General features: G+C 43.1%; 1 protein-coding gene across 7 annotated transcripts in view; it reads left to right on the forward strand.

Annotated features, from left to right (window-relative positions):
• Positions 1-26,274, forward strand: part of LOC139564496 (protein spire homolog 1-like) — a 61,348-nt gene that overhangs the window by 31,081 nt on the left and 3,993 nt on the right. Inside the window, exons 6-16 of one of the 7 annotated variants that reach the window (XM_071384063.1) lie at positions 64-228; positions 957-1,043; positions 8,263-8,392; positions 9,081-9,122; positions 11,070-11,117; positions 12,170-12,333; positions 14,243-14,342; positions 15,039-15,181; positions 16,862-17,026; positions 25,770-25,907; positions 26,122-26,220. In XM_071384063.1, coding sequence (XP_071240164.1) covers positions 64-228; positions 957-1,043; positions 8,263-8,392; positions 9,081-9,122; positions 11,070-11,117; positions 12,170-12,333; positions 14,243-14,342; positions 15,039-15,181; positions 16,862-17,026; positions 25,770-25,907; positions 26,122-26,220 — 1,281 coding nt within the window. The remainder of the gene's footprint in view (positions 1-63; positions 229-956; positions 1,044-8,262; positions 8,393-9,080; positions 9,123-11,069; positions 11,118-12,169; positions 12,334-14,242; positions 14,343-15,038; positions 15,182-16,861; positions 17,027-25,769; positions 25,908-26,121; positions 26,221-26,274) is intronic. The other 6 variants (XM_071384065.1, XM_071384064.1, XM_071384067.1 and 3 more) reach the window with 6 other exon arrangements.

The raw sequence follows: 26,274 nt of genomic DNA on the forward strand, positions 1-26,274 counted from the left end.
AGTGTTAAATCATTGGATGAGTACTGTGTTGCTATGTGATTTCTGTCCCCCTGCATCCCCCAGGCTAAGTTCTGGATGCAGGTGATGGGAGACCTGCGGAACGGGGTGAAGCTGAAGAAGGTCCAGGAGCGCCAGTACAACCCTCTGGCCATCGAGTTCCAGCTCACGCCCTACGAGATGCTCATGGATGACATCCGCTCCAAACGCTACAAACTACGCAAGGTCATGGTAAGACTGTCAGGTGTCTTAAAAGCATGGTTTGGGCCTCCCGGGTGGCGCAGTGGTCTAGGGCACTGCATCGCAGTGCTAGCTGTGCCACCAGAGACTCTGGGTTCGCTCCCAGGCTCTGTCGCAGCCGGCCACGACTGGGAGGTCTGTGGGGCGACGTACAATTGGCCTAGCGTTGCCTGGGTTAGGGAGGGTTTGGCCGGTAGGGATATCCTTGTCTCATCGCGCACTAGCGACTCCTGTGGCGGGCCTGGCGCAGTGCGCGCTAACCAGGTAGCCAGGTGCACAGTGTTTCCTCCGACACATTGGTGCGGCTGGCTTCCGGGTTGGATGCGCGCTGTGTTAAGAAGCAGTGCGGCTTGGTTGGGTTGTGTTTCGGGGGACGCATGGCTTTTGACCTTCGTCTCTCCCGAGCCCATACGGGAGTTGTAGCGATGAGACAAGATAGTAACTACTAACAATTGGATACCACGAAATCGGGGAGAAAAGGGGGTAAAAAAAAAATATATATATATATTTTTTAAAGCATGGTTTGTTGCTTATATGTAGTTATGGTCTCCCTTAATCTCTCTCTGTGTGTGTGTGTGTGTGTGTGTGTGTGTGTGTGTGTGTGTGTGTGTGTGTGTGTGTGTGTGTGTGTGTGTGTGTGTGTGTGTGTGTGTGTGTGTGTGTGTGTGTGTGTGTGTGTGTGTGTGTGTGTGTGTGTGTCTGTCCCCTTGCACCTCCAGGTAAACAACGACATCCCACCAAGGTTGAAGAAGAGCGCCCATGAGGTCATCCTAGACTTCATCCGGTCCAGACCTCCTCTCAACCCTGTGAGTGCACAGCCTATGGAAACAACAGATATACTTTACATCGACTAGCAACCTCTTTGGTGTTGGCATGGTGGCGGGTGAACCATAGAGATACAACTCTGTTCTGTCTCTTTGGGCTGAACAGAGTACCATAGAATGAAATAAAAATACAACTATTAGCTATGTATGTAAAGTATATCTCTTATCTATGTGGGCTGTACAGTCATAGGGTTTAGAGAGGAGAACATGGGGCATTTTCTCTCCTAATCCTGTTAATGTACAGTACTGTATAATACATGTACTATATACTATACGATAGTACATTCTATGGTACCTGCCCCACTTTCCTCTCATTCTGGTGTCTTCTAGTCTTGCCATGCCATCCTTCCATGTCTCGTTCATCACTGGAGGAAGCCTGGGAATTGGTGCTAGGGGTCTCCACTTTCCATTTAAACCTCAAGCCACTGAACCCATCTTTAGTCAAAGAAAGAGTTCTTAATATCCCAAAAGAAATACAGGTAGTTCAGGTTTTGGGGTTCTAGGGTATGATTATACTGATTGGAATGAGGGGTGATTGATAGATAATCAGATCATCTACTGGAGCTGTGCATCAATGCTCACTGCCCCAGCCTCACTGCCCCAGCCTCACTGCCCCAGCCTCACTTCCCCAGCCTCACTGCCCCAGCCTCACTGCCCCAGTCTCACTGCCTCAGCCTCACTGCCCCAGCCTCACTGCCCCAGCCTCACTTCCCCAGCCTCACTGCCCCAGCCTCACTGCCCCAGTCTCACTGCCCCAGCCTCACTGCCCCAGCCTCACTGCCCCAGTCTCACTGCCCCAGCCTCACTGCCCCAGCCTCACTTCCCCAGCCTCACTGCCCCAGCCTCACTGCCCCAGCCTCACTTCCCCAGCCTCACTTCCCCAGCCTCACTGCCCCAGCCTCACTGCCCCAGCCTCACTTCCCCAGTCTCACTGCCCCAGCCTCACTTCCCCAGTCTCACTGCCCCAGTCTCACTGCCCCAGTCTCACTGCCCCAGTCTCACTGCCCCAGCCTCACTGCCCCAGCCTCACTTCCCCATTCTCACTGCCCCAGTCTCACTGCCCCAGCCTCACTGAAGTGCCTGCCTCAGTAATGAGAGGAGCGGTACTGACAGTCAAGAGTTATTGTTACAAAGTGACAGTGAAATTAACAGTACAGTGACAGTGATATTAACAGTACAGTGAAATTAACAGTACAGTGACAGTGATATTAACGGTACAGTGACAGTGATATTAACGGTACAGTGACAGTGATATTAACGGTACAGTGACAGTGATATTAACGGTAAAGTGACAGTGATATTAACAGTACAGTGACAGTGATATTAACAGTACAGTGATATTAACAGTACAGTGACAGTGATATTAACGGTACAGTGACAGTGATATTAACGGTAAAGTGACAGTGATATTAACAGTACAGTGACAGTGATATTAACAGTACAGTGACAGTGATATTAACAGTACAGTGACAGTGATATTAACAGTACAGTGACAGTGATATTAACAGTACAGTGACAGTGATATTAACAGTACAGTGACAGTGATATTAACAGTACAGTGACAGTGATATTAACAGTACAGTGATATTAACAGTACAGTGACAGTGATATTAACGGTACAGTGACAGTGATATTAACGGTAAAGTGACAGTGATATTAACAGTACAGTGACAGTGATATTAACAGTACAGTGACAGTGATATTAACAGTACAGTGACAGTGATATTAACAGTACAGTGACAGTGATATTAACAGTACAGTGATATTAACAGTACAGTGACAGTGATATTAACAGTACAGTGACAGTGATATTAACAGTACAGTGACAGTGATATTAACAGTACAGTGACAGTGATATTAACGGTAAAGTGACAGTGATATTAACAGTACAGTGACAGTGATATTAACAGTACAGTGACAGTGATATTAACAGTACAGTGACAGTGATATTAACAGTACAGTGACAGTGATATTAACAGTACAGTGATATTAACAGTACAGTGATATTAACAGTACAGTGACAGTGATATTAACAGTACAGTGACAGTGATATTAACAGTACAGTGACAGTGATATTAACGGTAAAGTGACAGTGATATTAACAGTACAGTGACAGTGATATTAACAGTACAGTGACAGTGATATTAACAGTACAGTGACAGTGATATTAACAGTACAGTGACAGTGATATTAACAGTACAGTGATATTAACAGTACAGTGACAGTGATATTAACAGTACAGTGACAGTGATATTAACAGTACAGTGACAGTGATATTAACAGTACAGTGACAGTGATATTAACGGTAAAGTGACAGTGATATTAACAGTAAAGTGACAGTGATATTAACGGTACAGTGACAGTGATATTAATGGTACAGTGACAGTGATATTAACAGTACAGTGACAGTGATATTAACAGTACAGGCACAGTGATATTAACAGTACAGTGACAGTGATATTAACAGTACAGGCACAGTGATATTAACAGTAAAGTGACAGTGATATTAACAGTACAGGCACAGTGATATTAACAGTACAGTGACAGTGATATTAACGGTAAAGTGACAGTGATATTAACGGTACAGTGACAGTGATATTAACAGTACAGTGACAGTGATATTAACAGTACAGTGACAGTGATATTAACAGTACAGTGATATTAACGGTACAGTGACAGTGATATTAATAGTACAGTGACAGTGATATTAACAGTACAGGCACAGTGATATTAACAGTACAGTGGGTGATATGAATAGTACAATGACAGTGATATTAACAGTACAGTGACAGTGATATTAACAGTACAGTGACAGTGATATTAACAGTACAGTGATATTAACGGTACAGTGACAGTGATATTAATAGTACAGTGACAGTGATATTAATAGTACAGTGACAGTGATATTAACAGTACAATGACAGTGATATTAATAGTACAGTGACAGTGATATTAACAGTACAGGCACAGTGATATTAACAGTACAGTGACAGTGATATTAACAGTACAGGCACAGTGATATTAACAGTACAGTGACAGTGATATTAACAGTACAGGCACAGTGATATTAACAGTACAGTGACAGTGATATTAACAGTACAGTGACAGTGATATTAACAGTACAGTGACAGTGATATTAACAGTACAGTGACAGTGATATTAACAGTACAGTGACAGTGATATTAACAGTACAGTGACAGTGATATTAACGGTAAAGTGACAGTGATATTAACAGTACAGTGACAGTGATATTAACAGTACAGTGACAGTGATATTAACAGTACAGTGACAGTGATATTAACAGTACAGTGACAGTGATATTAACAGTACAGTGATATTAACGGTACAGTGACAGTGATATTAATAGTACAGTGACAGTGATATTAACAGTACAGTGATATTAACAGTACAGTGACAGTGATATTAACAGTACAGTGACAGTGATATTAACAGTACAGTGACAGTGATATTAACAGTACAGTGACAGTGATATTAACGGTAAAGTGACAGTGATATTAACAGTACAGTGACAGTGATATTAACAGTACAGTGACAGTGATATTAACAGTACAGTGACAGTGATATTAACAGTACAGTGACAGTGATATTAACAGTACAGTGATATTAACAGTACAGTGATATTAACAGTACAGTGACAGTGATATTAACAGTACAGTGACAGTGATATTAACAGTACAGTGACAGTGATATTAACGGTAAAGTGACAGTGATATTAACAGTACAGTGACAGTGATATTAACAGTACAGTGACAGTGATATTAACAGTACAGTGACAGTGATATTAACAGTACAGTGACAGTGATATTAACAGTACAGTGATATTAACAGTACAGTGACAGTGATATTAACAGTACAGTGACAGTGATATTAACAGTACAGTGACAGTGATATTAACAGTACAGTGACAGTGATATTAACGGTAAAGTGACAGTGATATTAACAGTAAAGTGACAGTGATATTAACGGTACAGTGACAGTGATATTAACGGTACAGTGACAGTGATATTAACAGTACAGTGACAGTGATATTAACAGTACAGGCACAGTGATATTAACAGTACAGTGACAGTGATATTAACAGTACAGGCACAGTGATATTAACAGTAAAGTGACAGTGATATTAACAGTACAGGCACAGTGATATTAACAGTACAGTGACAGTGATATTAACGGTAAAGTGACAGTGATATTAACGGTACAGTGACAGTGATATTAACAGTACAGTGACAGTGATATTAACAGTACAGTGACAGTGATATTAACAGTACAGTGATATTAACGGTACAGTGACAGTGATATTAATAGTACAGTGACAGTGATATTAACAGTACAGGCACAGTGATATTAACAGTACAGTGGGTGATATGAATAGTACAATGACAGTGATATTAACAGTACAGTGACAGTGATATTAACAGTACAGTGACAGTGATATTAACAGTACAGTGACAGTGATATTAACAGTACAGTGATATTAACGGTACAGTGACAGTGATATTAATAGTACAGTGACAGTGATATTAATAGTACAGTGACAGTGATATTAACAGTACAATGACAGTGATATTAATAGTACAGTGACAGTGATATTAACAGTACAGGCACAGTGATATTAACAGTACAGTGACAGTGATATTAACAGTACAGGCACAGTGATATTAACAGTAAAGTGACAGTGATATTAACAGTACAGGCACAGTGATATTAACAGTACAGTGACAGTGATATTAACAGTACAGTGACAGTGATATTAACAGTACAGTGACAGTGATATTAACAGTACAGTGACAGTGATATTAACAGTACAGTGACAGTGATATTAACGGTAAAGTGACAGTGATATTAACAGTACAGTGACAGTGATATTAACAGTACAGTGACAGTGATATTAACAGTACAGTGACAGTGATATTAACAGTACAGTGACAGTGATATTAACAGTACAGTGATATTAACGGTACAGTGACAGTGATATTAATAGTACAGTGACAGTGATATTAATAGTACAGTGACAGTGATATTAACAGTACAATGACAGTGATATTAATAGTACAGTGACAGTGATATTAACAGTACAGGCACAGTGATATTAACAGTACAGTGACAGTGATATTAACAGTACAGGCACAGTGATATTAACAGTAAAGTGACAGTGATATTAACAGTACAGGCACAGTGATATTAACAGTACAGTGACAGTGATATTAACAGTACAGTGACAGTGATATTAACAGTACAGTGACAGTGATATTAACAGTACAGTGACAGTGATATTAACGGTATAGTGACAGTGATATTAACAGTACAGTGACATTGATAGTAACATTACAGTGACAGTAATATTAACAGTACAGTGACAGTGATATTAACGGTATAGTGACAGTGATATTAACAGTACAGTGACATTGATAGTAACATTACAGTGACAGTGATATTAACGGTATAGTGACAGTGATATTAACAGTACAGTGACATTGATAGTAACATTACAGTGACAGTGATATTAACAGTACAGTGACAGTGATATTAACAGTACAGTGACATTGATAGTAACATTACAGTGACAGTGATATTAACAGTACAGTGACAGTGATATTAACAGTACAGTGACAGTGATATTAACAGTACAGTGACAGTGATATTAACAGTACAGTGACAGTGATATTAACAGTACAGTGACAGTGATATTAACAGTACAGTGACAGTGATATTAACAGTACAGTGACAGTGATATTAACAGTACAGTGACAGGGATATTAACAGTACAGTGACAGTGATATTAACAGTACAGTGACAGTGATATTAACAGTACAGTGACAGGGATATTAACAGTACAGTGACAGGGATATTAACAGTACAGTGACAGTGATATTAACAGTACAGTGACAGTGATATTAACAGTACAGTGACAGTGATATTAACAGTACAGTGACAGTGATATTAACAGTACAGTGACAGTGATATTAACAGTACAGTGACAGTGATATTAACAGTACAGTGACAGTGATATTAACAGTACAGTGACAGTGATATTAACGGTACAGTGACAGTGATATTAACGGTACAGTGACAGTGATATTAACAGTACAGTGACAGTGATATTAACAGTACAGTGATATTAACGGTACAGTGACAGGGATATTAACGGTAAAGTGACAGTGATATTAACGGTAAAGTGACAGTGATATTAACAGTACAGTGACAGTGATATTAACAGTACAGTGACAGTGATATTAACGGTAAAGTGACAGTGATATTAACAGTACAGTGACAGTGATATTAACAGTACAGTGACAGTGATATTAACAGTACAGTGACAGGGATATTAACAGTACAGTGACAGTGATATTAACAGTACAGTGACAGGGATATTAACAGTACAGTGACAGGGATATTAACAGTACAGTGACAGTGATATTAACAGTACAGTGACAGTGATATTAACAGTACAGTGACAGTGATATTAACAGTACAGTGACAGTGATATTAACAGTACAGTGACAGTGATATTAACAGTACAGTGACAGTGATATTAACAGTACAGTGACAGTGATATTAACAGTACAGTGACAGTGATATTAACAGTACAGTGACAGGGATATTAACAGTACAGTGACAGGGATATTAACAGTACAGTGACAGGGATATTAACAGTACAGTGACAGTGATATTAACAGTACAGTGACAGTGATATTAACAGTACAGTGACAGTGATATTAACAGTACAGTGACAGTGATATTAACAGTACAGTGACAGTGATATTAACAGTACAGTGACAGTGATATTAACAGTACAGTGACAGTGATATTAACAGTACAGTGACAGTGATATTAACAGTACAGTGATATTAACGGTACAGTGACAGGGATATTAACGGTAAAGTGACCGTGATATTAACGGTAAAGTGACAGTGATATTAACAGTAAAGTGACAGTGATATTAACGGTAAAGTGACAGTGATATTAACAGTACAGTGACAGTAATATTAACGGTAAAGTGACAGTGATATTAACGGTAAAGTGACAGTGATATTAACGGTAAAGTGACAGTGATATTAACGGTAAAGTGACAGTGTCCTTAAGGTTTAGGAGGCAGCGGCAAAAGGCCTGATGCCCATAACTCAGTGTGAGTGCATGTATGTATCTGCGTATGTGTGCGTGTGTGCGTTTGTGTGTGTAGGCAGCAGCCAGGAAGCTGAAGCCCCAGCCCCAGGTTCCTCCCACCCTGCACGAGATGATCCTGGATGAGATTAAATCTGAGAGGAAACTGAGACCTGTCTCTCCTGATGTGATCCGCAGGAGCAGGCTGGGTGAGTGACACCTCTCCATGTCTTTCTCTCTCTCTCTCTCTCTCTCTCTCTCTCTCTCTCTCTCTCTCTCTCTCTCTCTCTCTCTCTCTCTCTCTCTCTCTCTCTCTCTCTCTCTCTCTCTCTCTCTCTCTTTCTCTCATTCTTACTCCCTCTCTCTCACACACACACACACACAAACACACACACTCACACTCATTTTTTGAAGTATGTTGTGATTATGCACTTTCACGGGTGCTGGGCATTGGCATGAATGAAAGACACAAGGTGAATCATACTTTCTTTCATTGGTTTGAACGATGTTTCCACCCGGCCAAGTTACTGTTCTTGGATGCCTGTGCTGTTTGGCGTTACAGCTCTGCTTGTAATACAGCTTAAACATACATCTTGTCTGGTGTTATGCTAAGTGCCTGTATTGACTATAACCAAACCAAACCTTAGAATCTGAAGAGAGAATGTATTTTATTTAGTTATTATGTTAATGATTTCTCACCATTGGCTATGCACTTTCTACTGACTACGTTCATCATTGTACATTTCTTAACATACTGTACTGCAGCACTATGGACAGCTGCCAGACATGTCGGCAGATGATGTCTTTCTTCTTGCTTACTTAATATATATCTTCTGCTCGTATTCCTCCTATGGATAGCTTAATAACTCTGTAACGCCATCATTGTTTCTCTTGCAGTAATTCGGCCTCTTAGCATGTCTCAAAGTTTTGACTTGTCAGGTAAAGATCTGTCCGGTTACCTGGCTGTTTCTTTACATCTCTATCTATCGTGGTTGTTGTCCATCTGCCCAAGCTACAGCACGCATATTAATGCTCTCATCTCATGCTTCTTCATGCTTCTGTGGTGGTGTTGATGGTTGGCTTGGTTGGCTCTGCACCGCAGCAGTGTGCTCTCTGGTTGTGACGTCATGATGTCAGACACTGGTCAGGATAAGAACTGTCAAGCGCAGAAGGGAGGTTGATGGCTACCTTCACATCAGCAACTCCCTCATAGACAAGCTCAGTGTATCTTTCAATCATTCTGAACCTTAGTTCAATTCTTATGACACTTGTTTTTGAATCTCCACATGGAATGTGAAAGGGCTTAATGATCTACTCAGACTAAGCCCAGGGATAATGTTAAGTTAGATGTAGCCTTACATACCATAGACAGTTGTGAAAGAGACTAAGGTAGATGTGACTCAAACAGGCCAACGTGGTTATTCGCTGCCTGTCACTACAGTACATCTCTGATAATGAACTATTTCTCGAAGACTTGCTGACGTCAAAAGCAACTGTTTTTCTGCATCTCCACACAGCTGGTGCTCATTGTTCTCAGTCCCTCAGGAGGAATTGTAAAACAGTATTTTCCTTGTCTAAATGCTTGAGTAATGCTCACTTCAAATTTTTTAAAATTCTGGGATTAGTCAAAACTTGTTAGATCTTCCTACATTTTTCTCTAATCTATTGTTGCGCTTGGGATGAAACCTACAGTATGTTAAAAACATATTTGATATTGATAAAAGTCAGTAGCCTATAGCCAGTAGAGACAACAGAGCTCCTGCCTTTCAAACTCCCACTGAATAATCTTCTTTTCCATCTTTCTTTTCCACACTAAAATAAATCAGGGAAAGAGTTGCCTTAGCTAAAGAACTCCTTTACTCAGATATTCACATTACAAACAACCAAGACGTGCATAAGCATAACTACCTTCCTCGGTTTTCTAGAAAATGACGGTCCTCCTCACACAAAGCAGTTGTTAATCTTGGAAAGTGAGTCTGCAGAATTTAATCAGAGGTGGCATCAGAGAGCAGCGTAGACAGGAGCTGTCGTCACACACACACACACACACACACACACACACACACACACACACACACACACACACACACACACACACACACACACACACACACACACACACACACACACACACACACACACGCAGATCACACACACACGCAGATCACACACACACCTGTCGGCTCCCAGCTCTATTCAACACAAAAAAGCACATTCTCACAAAGACATCAGTGTATCTCCAACATCGCCTGCATTGGTCATTTAGCACTTCTGAATAACTTACAGTATATGGCTGTTTTTAAAACAGATAAGAAGAGGATAACTTCTGTTTTATAAGGTTGTACTGCAGTGGTTACCCAAAAATGTCATCACCAATACATCCTTTAGTAAGATAGATAGCTAATGAATTTACATTGGTGACACTGAAAATAATTTATAATAATCTACACTCTTACTCTTTTATGTGTCAACACTTCCTGTTGTGGGCAGGGTATCTGAATTGGCTGTGTTTGACAGTCTGATTGGCTGTGCTTGACATTTCTCCCTCTGATCCCAGCGTCTTTCATCACATCGGAGGCAATTTTACCCTTTGCTCAACTAGTTGGTTCAATTTATTGTTGTGAAGCTTTAATGTGTGTGTGTGTTATGTGTATGTGTTTGTGCGTGTGTGCGTGCGTACGTACGTGTGTGTGTATGTGATGTTTGGCTATCTGAACTTCATTGCAGCTGGGTACTTATCCCCTTACTTTGTGGCCAGATTCTCCAATACCAATACTCACCGAGAGAGATAGAGTTCTGTAGTCAAATGACAGGCTATGTTTGGGGATAGGGATAAACCATTAGTACAGTCTGGCCTATCATATTTAAGGAAGTGTTCCCTTTTAGGTGGAGGCATATACTACAGCACTCCACAGTTGATCCTTACACGTCAAGGTAAAGTATGTGGAGTGGTTTGGCTCTGTTTATGTGACAAGCAACTTGTGTGCTGCAACACATAATGTTAGCCCTGTTTCGTTTGTCTGCCTATTTGGCTGTATCCTAACACTACTGCTTATGCCTCGACTAAAATAAGCTGAATTATACTATATCGACAAATATAGTTTACAGAAACCAGTGCTTTACAATGTTTTTACTTTTGACTGACACTGAGCATAGTGCCACAAATGGTGGATGTTTAATCTGCTCTAGTTTATACCTGGATCTTAGGACCAGTCAGTCTTGTCCCAGCAAGGCAGGTTTAGAAGCTCCAGGACAGCAGTACAGGAGGGCCTTGGCCTCCCACTGAGGTAATGAGGTCATATTTTAGACTTTTTCCAGAAGAGGTATTCACATTCTCACTGCGTGGTCCTTTTCACAGAGAGGGAGAGAAAGTGAGAGAGCGAGAGAAAGAGAGAGAAAGAAAGAGAGAGAGAGGGAGAGCGAGAGCGAGAGAGAGCCTGGCATCCACAGATCAGATCTGCCTCTGCTACTGATTATCTGCTGTTTCCAGCACTCTCTTCTCCATCCCTTCCTCCGTCACCCCCTCCACTCCCTCCCCCCCTAATTTATTTATATTTTCTTGGGGGGAGAAGTTGTCAATGAGGCTAGGAGGGAGGGAGTCAGCTAGGGTTAGGGTCTCATTAGAATCCTGCTCAGTCCAGGTCTTAAAGGGTAATGAAAGTAGAATCCATGTTGTGTGTGTAACACCAGGCTGCTTCTCCGTCTCTCCTCAACTCACACTCCCTCCTCCCTACCGCTGGTGTGTTCCCCGCGGGTCTGTTCAGGACTGTGCAACGTTACCGAACACTAAAATAGAAATGTATCACATAGAACAGATATGTTTGTCTGTCATGTGGAGCTGGGAATTCTGTTCCCAGCTCTATTCATGACATTTCTATCTGCAGGGTTCAGTATAGTTAGCTACGTTGCATCCTACTGAAATCACCCCTGGGTATTTGAGCTGTCCACTGTCTGATCAGTCTTCTTGTGACAACCTCTCTGTCCAGATGTGTCCAGCCCTGATGGCCGCAGGAAGACTTCCAGCACCATGACCCTCAGCAGTCTGTCCAATGGGGGGCCAGGGACACCAGGGGGTGGAGCCCAGGCCCTATGTCAGAGGAAGAGGCTGAAAGCGCCTACCCTGTCAGAACTGGACAGCTCCGACTCTGACGTAAGTGTGTTTGTGTAAGTGTGTGTATGTGTGTGTGTGTGTGTGTGTGTGTGCTCGCATGTGCATTTGTCTGTCTGTCTGTCTGTCTGTCTGTGTGTGTGTGTGTGTGTGTGTGTGTGTGTGTGTGTGTGTGTGTGTGTGTGTGTGTGTGTGTGTGTGTGTGTGTGTGTGTGTGTGTGTGTGTGTGTGTGTGTGTGTGTGTGTGTGTGTGTGTGTGTGTGTGTGTGTGTGTGTGTGTCTTTTGGTAGTTGACATCAGTATACAGTTGAAGTTGGAAGTTTACATACACTTAGGTTGGAGTCATTAAAACTTGTTTTTCAACCACTCCACAAATTTCTTGTTGACAAACTATAGTTTTGGCAAGTTGGTTAGGACATCTACATTGTGCATGACACAAGTAATTTTTCCAAAAACTGTTTACAGACAGATTATTTCACTTATAGTTCACTGTATCACAATTCCAGTGGGTCAGAAGTTTACATACACTAAGTTAACTGTGCCTTTAAACAGCTTGGAAAATTCCAGAAAATGATGTCATGGCTTTATAAGCTTCTGTTAGGCTAATTGACATCATTTGAGTCAATTGGAGGTGTACCTGTGAATGTATTTCAAGGCCTACCTTCAAACTCAGTGCCTCTTTGTTGACATCATGGAAAAATCAAAAGAAATCAGCCAAGACCTCAGAAAAATATTGTAGACCCCCACAAGTCTGGTTCATCCTTGGGAGCAATTTCCAAACGCCTGAATGTACCACGTTCATCTGTACAAACAATAGTAGGCAAGTATAAACACCATGGGACCACACAGCCATCATACCGCTCAGGAAGGACACGCGTTCTGTCTCCTGAAGATGAACGTACTTTGGTGCGAAAGGTGCAAATCAATCCCAGAACAACAGCAAAGGACCTTGTGAAGATGCTGGAGGAAACAGGTACAAAAGTATCTATATCCACAGTAAAACGAGTCTTATATCGACCTAACCTGAAAAGCCGCTCAGCAATAAAAAAGCCAGACTACGGTTTGTAACTGCACATGGGGACAAAGATCGTACTTTTTGGAGAAATGTCCTCTGGTCTGATGAAACCAAAATAGAACTGTTTGGCCATAATGACCATCGTTATGTTTGGAGGAAAAAGGGGGAGGCTTGCAAGCCGAAGAACACCATCCCAACCGTGAAGCATGGGGGAGGCAGCATCATGTTTTGGGGGTGCTTTGCTGCAGGAGGGACTGGTGCACTTCACAAAATAGATGGCATCATGAGGTAGGAAAATTATGTGGATATATTGAAGCAAAATCTCAAGATATCAGTCAGGAAGTTAAAGCTTGGTCACAAATGGGTCTTCCAGATGGACAATGACCCCAAGCATACTTCCAAAGTTGTGGCAAAATGGCTTAAGGACAACAAAGTCAACGTATTGGAGTGGCCATCACAAAGCCCTGATCTCAATCCCATATAAAATTTGTGGGCAGAACTGACAAAGCGTGTGTAAGCAAGGAGGCCCACAAACCTGACCCAGTTACGCCAGCTCTGTCAGGAGGAATTGGCCAAAATTCACCCAACTTATTGTGGAAAGCTTGTGGAAGGCTACCCGAAACGTTTGACCTAAGTTAACAATTTAAAGGCAATGCTACCAAATACGAATTGAGTGTATGCAAACGTCTGACCCACTGGGAATGTGATGAAAGAAATAAAAGCTGAAATAAATAATTCTCTCTACTATTATTCTGACATTTCACATTCTTAAAATAAAGTGGTGATCCTAACTGACCTAAGACAGGGAATTTTTACTTGGATTAAATGTCAGGATTTGTGAAAAACTGAGTTTGAATGTATTTGGCTAAGGTGTATGTAAACCTCCGACTTCAACTGTACATCCGACAGCACTGCTCTCTGTTGTTCCCCCTACAGGATGACATCACCATTGGGGGTCGAAGGTCAGCCAGTAGCTCCAGTGTCTCTACATCGGTGGTAGATGACACATCTCCAGAGTCTGTACTGGGCAGGAAGAGTGAGTTGACCAGAAGGCCAGAGTTAGGGTTGGGGTTAGGGTTCAGCCAGGGTGTGGACATGAAGCTAGGGTTGATTTATTTTGTGGTATCCAATTGGTAGTGACAGTCTTGTCTCATCGCTGCAATTCTTGTACGGACTCGGGAGAGGCGAAAGTCGAGAGGCGTGCGTCCTCCGAAACACAACCCAGCCAAGCCTCACTGCTTCTTGACACAATGCCCGCTTAACCTGGAAGCCAGCCGCACCAATGTGTTGGAGGATCACCGTACACCTGGCGACCGTGACAGCGTGCATTGCGCCCGGCCCGCCACAGGAGTCGCTAGTGCACGATGGGTCAAGAACATCCCTGCCGGCCAAACCCGGTTGACGATGGGCCAATTGTGTGCCGCCCCATGGGTCTCCTCATCGCGGCCGGCTGCGACAGAGCCTGGACTCAAACCAGGATCTCTAGTGGCACAGCTAACACCACTGCACCACTCGGGAGGCGATGAAGCTATGGTTAAGGTTATCATGGAGATCCTAGAATTCTATATGTAATTCTATGCTTTCACATCTCTCAGCTGTTCACCTGACAGCTCTTCTATGCTGAGACTAATGCTGTCAAAGAGAGTGTTCTCAGTCAACTTAACTGGTAATATAAGGGTTACAGTACTACATAAAAGTATATCACACATATCCTCTCTCCCCCCACCCCCAGCTCCACCCATGTTCCTGCCTATCTCCTCCACCCCCCAGCCTGAGAGACGGCATGCCCCCCAGAGGAGACACTCCATTGAGAAGGAAACGCCCACCAATGTACGGCAGTTCATACCCCCATCCAGACAGAGCTCCAAGTCTCTGGTGAGTAACAGAAGAGAACAAGGAAAAGAGAAGAGTTTATCAATCTGGAGAAAATGAGCACATTGGAGATTTTGGTTCCTGAATAGTGTGTCAGTTTGTCTTGTGTTCATCAGCCTTCATCTTCTTTCTGTTAGGTGATGTAAGATGCTCCTAACACCCCACCTCCAATCCCCCCACTTCTTCTCCCTCACACACCCCTGACCTCCCACTCTTCCATCCACCTCTATAACCCCTGTCCTCCCCCTCTTCCATCCACCTCTATAACCCCTGTCCTCCCCCTCTTCCATCCACCTCTATAACCCCTGTCCTCCCCCTCTTCCATCCACCTCTATAACCCCTGTCCTCCCCCTCTTCAATACACCTCTATAACCCCTGTCCTCCCCCTCTTCAATACACCTCTATAACCCCTGTCCTCCCCCTCTTCAATACACCTCTATAACCCCTGTCCTCCCCCTCTTCAATACACCTCTATAACGCCTGTCCTCCCCCTCTTCAATACACCTCTATAACCCCTGTCCTCCCCCTCTTCAATACACCTCTATAACCCCTGTCCTCCCCCTCTTCAATACACCTCTATAACCCCTGTCCTCCCCCTCTTCCACCCACCTCTATAACCCCTGTCCTCCCCCTCTTCAATACACATCTATAACCCCTGTCCTCCCCCTCTTCAATACACCTCTATAACCCCTGTCCTCCCCCTCTTCAATACACCTCTATAACCCCTGTCCTCCCCCTCTTCCATACACCTCTATAACCCCTGTCCTCCCCCTCTTCAATACACCTCTATAACCCCTGACCTCCCCCTCTTCAATACACCTCTATAACCCCTGTCCTCCCCCTCTTCCATCCACCTCTATAACCCCTGTCCTCCCCCTCTTCAATACACCTCTATAACCCCTGTCCTCCCCCTCTTCAATACACCTCTATAACACCTGTCCTCCCCCTCTTCAATACACCTCTATAACCCCTGTCCTCCCCCTCTTCAATACACCTCTATAACCCCTGTCCTCCCCCTCTTCAATACACCTCTATAACCCCTGTCCTCCCCCTCTTCCACCCACCTCTATAACCCCTGTCCTCCCCCTCTTCAATACACCTCTATAACCCCTGTCCTCCCCCTCTTCAATACACCTCTATAACCCCTGTCCTCCCCCTCTTCCATCCACCTCTATAACCCCTGTCCTCCCCCTCTTCAATACACCTCTATAACCCCTGTCCTCCCCCTCTTCCATCCACCTCTATAACCCCTGGCCTCCCCCTCCTCCATACACCTCTATAACCCCTGTCCTCCCCCTCTTCAATACACCTCTATAACCCCTGTCCTCCCCCTCTTCAATACACCTCTATAACCCCTGTCCTCCCCCTCTTCAATACACCTCTATAACCCCTGTCCTCCCCCTCTTCAATACACCTCTATAACCCCTGTCCTCCCCCTCTTCCATCCACCTCTATAACCCCTGTCCTCCCCCTCTTCAATACACCTCTATAACCCCTGTCCTCCCCCTCTTCCATCCACCTCTATAACCCCTGGCCTCCCCCTCTTCCATCCACCTCTATAACCCCTGTCCTCCCCCTCTTCAATACACCTCTATAACCCCTGTCCTCCCCCTCTTCCATCCACCTCTATAACCCCTGGCCTCCCCCTCCTCCATACACCTCTATAACCCTTGTCCTTCTCAGGTCGGGAGGATAGCCCACCATCTGTTCCCCTGGACCCCCCTCCTCCTCCACTCCCCTCCTTCCACCCTCCACCCCTTACGGAGCTCCTACCCCGTCGAGGTGTTTGTCTTGGGCATGGTGTGGTCTGCCCTGTCTGCTCTGTACAGGGGAAGAAAGCCTGTCAAGGTTTGCCAGTCGCCCCTTATGTCCCTGCTGGTGCATCGTAGTTCATCATCATCTCTTCTAATGCTTCCTGCTTTCCTAGAGACCCATCCCTCAGCCCAGGACTGTTGCTGTTTTCATAGAAAGCCCTTCAGTTTAGGTGTGATTGTCATTATGCATTTTGACAGTCAACAGCAGATGCATCCCTCGCTGGAGCACCAATCATTTCATCATACTCAGCTTTCCTCTATTTAACCGTAGTTATAGTTGTTGTGCTTGCAAGCATCATGTAGCCTAGCGAGCCACTGCCAATTAAAACAATGCTCTAGATAAATTAACTCCTTCATGTTGTGTATACTGTATATAACGTACTGTTGTTCAGTAGCAAGTATAAACTCCCTGTTTTTTGTTATTGTTGATACTCCCTAGGCTCTCCCCCTCCCTACCTGCCTCTGGGCCAGAGACAATGCAGCCCACTGTATCTCTGTGAGTCATAAGATCAGCAGCAGGAGCCGCAGCAGCATTAGAATCACAGTATATTAATGGTTCTTCTGGGAGTGAGAAACATTAGATGGGTACAATTTTTTTTACTTTGAATAGAGACACATTATTGAGAAACATTATTGGAACAACACCAGGATGACCAGTAATTGCAGCAGCAGCAATAGACCTGGGGTACTGTTAAATATACAGTTGAAGTCGGAAGTTTACATACACCTTAGCCAAATACATTTAAACTCAGTTTTTCACAATTCCTGACATTTAATCCTAGTAAAAATTCCCTGTCTTAGGTCAGTTAGGATCACCACTTTATTCTAAGAATGGGAAATGTCAGAATAATAGTAGAGAGAATGATTTATTTCAGCTTTTATTTCTTTCATCACATTCCCAGTGGGTCAGAAGTTTGCATACACTCAATTAGTATTTGGTAGCATTGCCTTTAAATTGTTAACTTGGATCAAACATTTCGGGTAGCCTTCCACAATCTTCCCACAATAAGTTGGGTGAATTTTGACCCATTCCTCCTGACAGAGCTGGTGTAACTGAGTCAGGTTTGTAGGCCTCCTTGCTCGCACACGCTTTTTCAGTTCTGCCCACACATTTTCTATAGGATTGAGGTCAGGGCTTTGTGATGGCCACTCCAATACCTTGACTTTGTTGTCCTTTAGCCATTTTCCACAACTTTGGAAGTATGCTTGGGGTCATTGTCCATTTGGAAGACCCATTTGCGACCAAGCTTTAACTTCCTGACTGATATCTTGAGATGTTGCTTCAATATATCCACATAATTTTCCTACCTCATGATGCCATCTATTTTGTGAAGTACACCAGTCCCTGCTGCAGCAAAGCACCCCCGCAACATGATGCTGCCTCCCCCGTGCTTCCCGGTTGGGATGATGTTCTTCGGCTTGCAAGCCTCCCCCTTTTTCCTCCAAACATAACGATGGTCATTATGGCCAAACAGTTCTATTTTTGTTTCATCAGACCAGAGGACATTTCTCCAAAAGGTACGATCTTTGTCCCCATGTGCAGTTGCAAACCGTAGTCTGGCTTTTTTATTGAGGTTTTTGAGCAGTGGCTTCTTCCTTGGTGAGTGGCCTTTCAGGTCATGTCGATATAGGATTCGTTTTACTGGGGATATGGATACTTTTGTACCTGTTTCCTCCAGCATCTTCACAAGGTCCTTTGCTGTTGTTCCCAAGGATGAACCAGACTTGTGGGGGTCTACAATTTTTTTTCTGAGGTCTTGGCTGATTTCTTTTGATTTTCCCATGATGTCAAGCAAAGAGGTACTGTTTGAAGTTAGGCCTTGAAATACATCTACAGGTACACCTCCAATTGACTCAAATGATGTCAATTAGCCTATCAGAAGCTTCTAAAGCCATGACATCATTTTCTGGGATTTTCCAAGCTGTTTAAAGGCACAGTCAACTTAGTGTATGTAAACTTCTGACCCACTGGAATTGTGATACAGTGAATTTCAGTGAAATAATCTGTCTGTAAACAATTGTTGGAAAAATTACTTGTGTCATGCAAAGTAGATGTCCTAACCGACTTGCCAAAACTATAGTTTGTTAACAAGAAATTTGTGGAGTGGTTGAAAAATGAGTTTTAATGACTCCAACCTAAGTGTATGTAAACTTCCGACTTCAACTGTAGCATCTCCGTAGTCTCACCGCAGGCTTATTTATTGAAGTCAGAAACAGGCAGAAAGAAGCAGAAAACCAACCGCAACTCCAGCTACAGAGCAAAGGGGCCTTGTCTATTTTTAGGTTGTCTAGACCTTTAAGTGAAGCAGAACTAAGTAGATTTAAGATGGCGCTGGAGTAGAAGGCAGACGTTTTACGTGCCCCTAACCGATTATGTTTTTTTGTTTGTTTATCTGCGTTGTTCGTAACTTATTTTTTGACTCTTTTGTACATAACGTTGCCGCTACCATCTCTTGTGACCGAAAATAACTTTTAGACATCAGGACTGTGATTACTCACCACGGACTAGCAGAATTATTTTTCTTCTTTCACAACTCTGACGAGCCCGAGGCGGAGGATATACGGCTCCCTCGGATACCTTCCCCAACCCCAGTGATCTACGTGAAGAGGAGGCGGAGAAAGAGAGGCCGGAGGGCGGGCTACCTTCTGAAAAGTCGGAGACAATCAAATTAACCCCCACTCCTCTCAATTCTGCAAGCAAACATGCAATCTCTGGACCATAAAATGAATGAGTTATTGGTAAGATTAAACTACCAACGGGACATTAAAAACGGTAACATCTTATGCTTCACGGAGTCGTGGCTGAACAACAACAATATCAACATACAGCTGGCTGGTTATACGATGTACCGGCAGGATAGAACAGCAGCGTCTGGTAAGACAAGGGGCGGAGGTCTATGTATTTTTGTAAACAACAGCTGGTGCACGATATCTAAGGAAGTCTCAAGCTATTGCACGCCTGAGGTAGAGTTTCTCATAATTATTCAAGCGAATTCTTGAATACTTACGTAAAAAATTCTAACTTATTTGATATATGGAGGATCTCTAACCCTACGGGTAGGGAATACTCCTTTTACTCTAATGTTCACAATGTTTATACTCGAATTGACTACTTTTTGGTTGATGCGAAATTACTCCCCTATACCTGTAATGTGAGGTATCATGATATTATCATCTCTGACCACAGTCCACTCACCTTCTCTGAGATTGGGTGACATTGTACCAAACGAGAGGGTCTGGAGGTTGAATCCTCAGCTCCTCACAGAACCAGGCTGCCAGGAGTAGGCAAAACAGAGGAAAATTGGTAGAACTGGAGGGACAAATTCACCTACTGAATAGGGAGAATGCTAGCCATCCATCTATGGGGAAACATAAAAAAATTACCTCTTTAAAATTTGAATATAATCAGATTCTCTCAGCTAAAATTGCTAAATCTTTTCTCTATGCCAAGCAAAAATATTTTGAGTTTGGTGACAAACCACATAAATTACTCGCCAGACAACTTCGAAAGAATGTGAGTGACCGAATGATTCACAAAGTTAAATCTGCATCTGGGGAATTACTTTCTTCCCCCAAAGACATCAATGACAGATTCTGTCAGTTTTATGAGACTCTATACACATCTAAAGTGGATCCTAACCTCTTAATTATGCATAACTTTTTGGAGGACTGTAATCTTCCTGCCTTGACCCAGGAAGATTCTAACTTCCTGAATAAGGAAATATCTCTTGAAGAAATTTGAGAAGCAATTATATCTCTAAAGAGTGGCAAGACCCCGGGCCCAGATGGATACCCTGGTGAATTCTATAAAACATTCAGCAACATGCTCTCTCCCTACCTGCACAAAATGTTGGTTCAGGCCAATGAGGATGGAGCTCTCCCATCTACTTTGGATGAGGTGTTCATTACAGTTATACATAAGAAGGGTGAAGGTCCGGAAGAGGTAGGGTCATACAGACCAATATCCCTCCTTAATACAGACCAAAAGATGTTAGCAAAAACACTGGCTAACAGGCTTAGCACTTTAATTGGCAAATTGGTCCATTCGGACCAGACCGGCTTTATCCCTAACAGAAACTCATTCTTCAATCTCAGGCGCCTCTTCAACATTATGTGTTCTCAGAGGTTACCTAACGTGGACCTTGCCGTTATATCTCTTGACGCCGAAAAGGTCTTTGGTCAAGTTGAGTGGTCCTATCTATTCAAGGTCCTACAGAAATGTAATATTGGAGATGGGTTCATAAATTGGATCCAGCTTTTATATAGGAACCCCTGTGCGAGAATACTCACTAACCAATCATTGTCGCCCCGATTTAACCTTTACAGAGGGACAAGGCAGGGTATTGCGCTGTCGCCTATGCTCTTCGTCCTAATTATTGAACCTCTCGCTCAGGCGATCAGATCTCATGCAGCAATACACGGCTATAATACTAAAGATACTCTAAATAAGATTCCCCTATACGCAGATGACATTCTCTTCTATGTAACAGAACCCCAAGCTAGTATTCCAGCTATTCTTGATGTGATTAATTTGTTTGGTAGCTTCTCGGGATACAGAATAAATTGGAACAAGAGCGAATTAATGCCCATACGGTTGCAAAACACCTCTTGGCTAGAACATCTTCCAGTTATCTTCAGAAAAATGTACCTACCTAGGAATGGTAGTTACCAAACAATACTCCTCACTATTTAAAGAGAATTTCCCCTCTCTGATGCAAAAACTCAAGGCAAACATACAATTTTGGAGAACTCTCCCAATTTCTCTGCTCAAAAGAATTAATTACCTTTAAAATGGTCTTCCTCCCACAACTGCTCTACCTATACCAGAACATCCCAGTATTCATACCTAAATCCTTTCATAAACAACTGGACTCAATTATCAATCCATTCATCTGGGATTATAAAACACACATGATAGGTAAAAAACACCTCTGTAAATCCAAGATGGAAGGAGGATTGTCTCTCCCAAATTCTATATTTTACTATTGGGCTGCTAACCTCCGCGCTGTTACGTTTTAGCTGGATGACGCACTTCCGTCATCCAGCTGGCTTAGTATGGAGTGTGAGGAGTGTTACCCCTTATCTATTGGCGCTGTGATTTTGTCGCCTGTCAATCTGGAGATGTCACTTTATCGTAACAATCCTATTATACATAGCACAGTCCGAATCTGGAAGCAAACTAAAGTCCACTTTGAGCTTCGACCAATATCATTCATGCTCGCTGTTGCCAGGAATCCCTCCTTTGCCCTCTCTAACCTTGATAACACATTTGAGTGATGGGGAGAGTTAGGGAGAAGTACCATAGGGGATTTATATATAGAAGGGACCTTTGCTTCCTTTGAGCTGCTGAGGGAAACTTATAATCTTCCCATAAGTAACTTTTTCAGATACCTACAAATTAGAGACTGTTAGAAAACACCTCCCGACATTTGGGAATGCTAAACCTTCCATGTTTCACGGACGCATAAAAACATCCCCCACCTCAGACAAACTGATATCTCGTCTATATGACGTTTTTCAATCTGTTAGCATACCTTCTACAGATGCCATTAAGGCAAAATGGGAGGAAGAACTAGGGACTGACATTTCGGTGGCAGACTGGGAAGATAGCTTGGAGTATATCCACACATGCTCCATTAACTCCAGACATCGTCTCATACAATTCAAGGTATTACACAGATTACACTATTCCAAAACTAAACTGCATAGGATATTTCCTGATACATCCCCTATGTGTGATACATGTCAGGCTGCGCAGGGTACACTACTCCACTGCTTTGCCCTGTGCTCTAGCTTGTATGGTTATTGGTGTGGAATTTTTAGGATCCTCTCTGACGTTCTGGAGACTTCAATAGACCCAGACCCGCTTCTGATAATCCTGGGAGTGTCTGATTCCCTAAACGGATTAACCAACCCCCAAAAACAACTCATCTCTTAGTCTCATTTCGGCCCAATTTTTTTTGTTGTTGTTTAGGAAAAGGAGGGAAGCGCCCTCTACCAAATTATGGCTCAGCGAATTGGCAAACACTGTACACTTAGATATTAGATATATTCTGAACAATAAATTATCAACATTTGATCAAATCTGGCAGCCTTTCCTCTCTTACTTGGACCAGTCGGCGCTGTGAATTTGTACTTTTTAACGCACTTTCAATTGTAGTTTTTTAATCTACCTTTGGGCAGCATGTGCTGGCCCCTCCACCCGAGCAGTCGGGAGGGGAATAGGGGGGAATAAGGGGGGGGGGTGACATCTAATCTCTTTCTTTCTATCTGTCCTTGTTCTGTATGTTGTGTTTTGTATTATTTGTTTTGTACCCAGAACTCTGGGTCTTGTTGTTTCTGTCTGCTCTTTTATGTTTAGATAAGAATTGTATACTTGTCTTTTATACCTATACACCATTCTTGTGTGTGTTCAATAAAAAGTATTTGAACAGAGTTTCTCATAATAAGCTGCAGACCACATTACCTACAGAGAGCGTTTTCATCTATATTCTTTGTACTGTAGCTGTTTACATACCACCACAGTCAGAGGCTGGAACTATGATAGCATTGAATGAGCTGTATTCCGCCTTAAGCAAACAAATAAACACTCACCCAGAGGCGGCGCTCCTAGTAGCCGGGGACTTTAATGCAGGGAGACTTAAATCAGTTTTACCAAATTTCTTTCAGCATGTTAAATGTGCAACCAGAGGGAAAAGAACTCTGGACCACCTATACTCCACACATAGAGACACATACAAAGCTCTCCCTCGCCCTCCATTTGGCAATCTGACCATAATTCCATCCTCCTGATTCCTGCTTACAAGCAAAAATTAAAGCAGGAAGCACCAGTGACTAGATCAATAAAAAAGTGGTCAGATGAAGCAGATGCTAAGCTACAGGATTGTTTTGCTAGCACAGACTGGAATAGGTTCCCAGGATTCCTCCAATGGCATTGAGGAGTACACCACATCTGTCAAGTGCATCGATGAGGTCGTCCCCACAGTGACCGTACGCACATACCCCAACCAGAATCCCTGGATTATAGGCAGCATACGCACTGAGCTAAAGGCTAGAGCTTCCGCTTTCATGGAGCGGGACTTTAACCCGGAAGCGTATAAGAAATCCCGCTATGCCCTCTGACGAACCATCAAACAGGCAAAGCGTCAATACAGGACTAAGATCAAGTTGTACTACACCGGCTTTGATGCTCATCGGATGTGGCAGGGCCTGCAAACCATTACAGACTACAAAGGGAAGCACAGCCGAGAGCTGCCCGGTGACACGAGCCTACCGGACGAGCTAAACTTCTTCTATGCTCGCTTTGAGGCAAATAATACTGAAACATGCATGAGAGCACCAGCTGTACCGGAAGACTGTGTGATCACGCTCTCTGCAGCCAATGTGAGTAAGACCTTTAGACGGTTCAACATTCACAAGTCCAGACGGATTACCAGGACGTGTGCAGTGAGCATGCACTGACCAACTAGCAAGTGTCTTCACTGACATTTTCAACCTCTCCCTGTCCGAGTCTGTAATACCAACATGTTTTAAGCAGACCACCATAGTGCCTGTGCCCAAAAACACTAAGGTAACCTGCCTAAATGTGAAGCGGGCACAACAAAACCTTTTCCCCCTCAGGAGACTGAAAAGACTTGGCATGGGTCCTCAGATCCTCAAAAGGTTCTACAGCTGCACCATCGAGAGCATCCTGACTGGTTGCATCACTGCCTGGTATGGCAACTGCTCAGCCATATCAGGCAGTGATGCAACCAGTCAGGATGCTCTCGATGGTGCAGCTGTAGAACCATTTGAGGATCTGAGGACCCATGCCAGAGGGTAGTGCGAACGGCCCAGTACATCACTGGGGCCAAGCTTCCTGCCATCCAGGACCTCTATACCAGGTGGTGTCAGAGGAAGGCCTTAAGAATTGTCAAAGACTCCAGCCACCCTAGTCATAGACTGTTTTCTCTGCTACCACACGGCAAGCGACACCGGAGCGCCAAGTCTAGGTCCAAGAGGCTTCTAAACAGCTTCTACCACCAAGCCATAAGACTCCTGAATATCTAGTCAAATGGCTACCCAGACTATTCGCATTGCCCCCCCTCTCCACACCACTGCCACTCTCTGATGTCATCTATTCATAGTCACTTTAATTAACTCTACCTACATGTACATACTACCTTAACTAACCGGTGCCCCCGCACATTGACTCTGTACCGGCACCCCCTGTATATAATGATATTACATTTTTTACTGCTGCTCTTTAATTACTTGTTACTTTTATCTCTTATTCCTATCCGTATTTTTTTTAAATTGCAATGTTGGTTAGGTGCTCGTAAGTAAGCATTTCACTGTAAGGTCTACACCTGTTGTATTCAGCGCATGTGATTAATAAAATTTGATTTGATTTCTGGAATTTTCTGGAATATTGACATTATTTGTCATCACTCAAGTTGTTTACTCATTCCTTGCCCTTTGTGCTTTGTTTGTCCCCTCGTCTTGCCAAGTGAACAATGGAGACTTTTTTTTGCCCAAACTAGTCTGAACCCGGACAGAGTGCACCGAGAGGTGCTGGTGTGTGTGGACTGAATGGTAACAAGGGCAGTTAGTGCGGTTGTCATAGTAACCCGGCCGGTACTGTGTGTGTGTGTGTGTGTGTGTGTGTGTGTGTGTGTGTGTGTGTGTGTGTGTGTGTGTGTGTGTGTGTGTGTGTGTGTGTGTGTGTGTGTGTGTGTGTGTGTGTGTGTGTGTGTGTGTGTGTGTGTGTGTGTGTGTGTGTGTATGTGTGTTTTCAGGAGGAGTTCTGTTTCCCGGTAGAGTGCTTGTCCCTGACGGTGGAAGAGGTAATGCACATCAGACAGGTGCTGGTCAAAGCAGACCTGGAGAAGTTCCAACAATACAAGGATGTGTACAACGCTATGAAGAAGGGAAAGGTCCGTTTACCGCTGTTCATTTTCACCCAGCTGAAGTACAAGTCTCTCGGACTAAACATCACAGTACCTATTGTTGGGAAAAATCATCTTACACCTTCCTTTCAAAATATTTGTAGTCACTGGATTTGATCACACACTGCTTTTTGAATGATTTGATTGCTTTTGTCTTAAACTTTTAAACTTAAACCTGATCTGAATTAATTATTTGTTACAGCTTTGCTTCTGTTGCCGATCCAAAAGGTTTTCCTTGTTCACCTGGTCCTACACCTGCCAGTTCTGCAAAAGGCCTGTGTGTTCACAGTGCTGTCAAAAAGTATGTCATATCTATTCTCTCACACTGATAGAAAGTCAGCCCATAATATTGACA

This window comes from Salvelinus alpinus, chromosome 35 (genome assembly GCF_045679555.1).
Source record: "Salvelinus alpinus chromosome 35, SLU_Salpinus.1, whole genome shotgun sequence".
In the NCBI taxonomy this organism is placed as follows: Eukaryota; Metazoa; Chordata; class Actinopteri; order Salmoniformes; family Salmonidae; genus Salvelinus; species Salvelinus alpinus.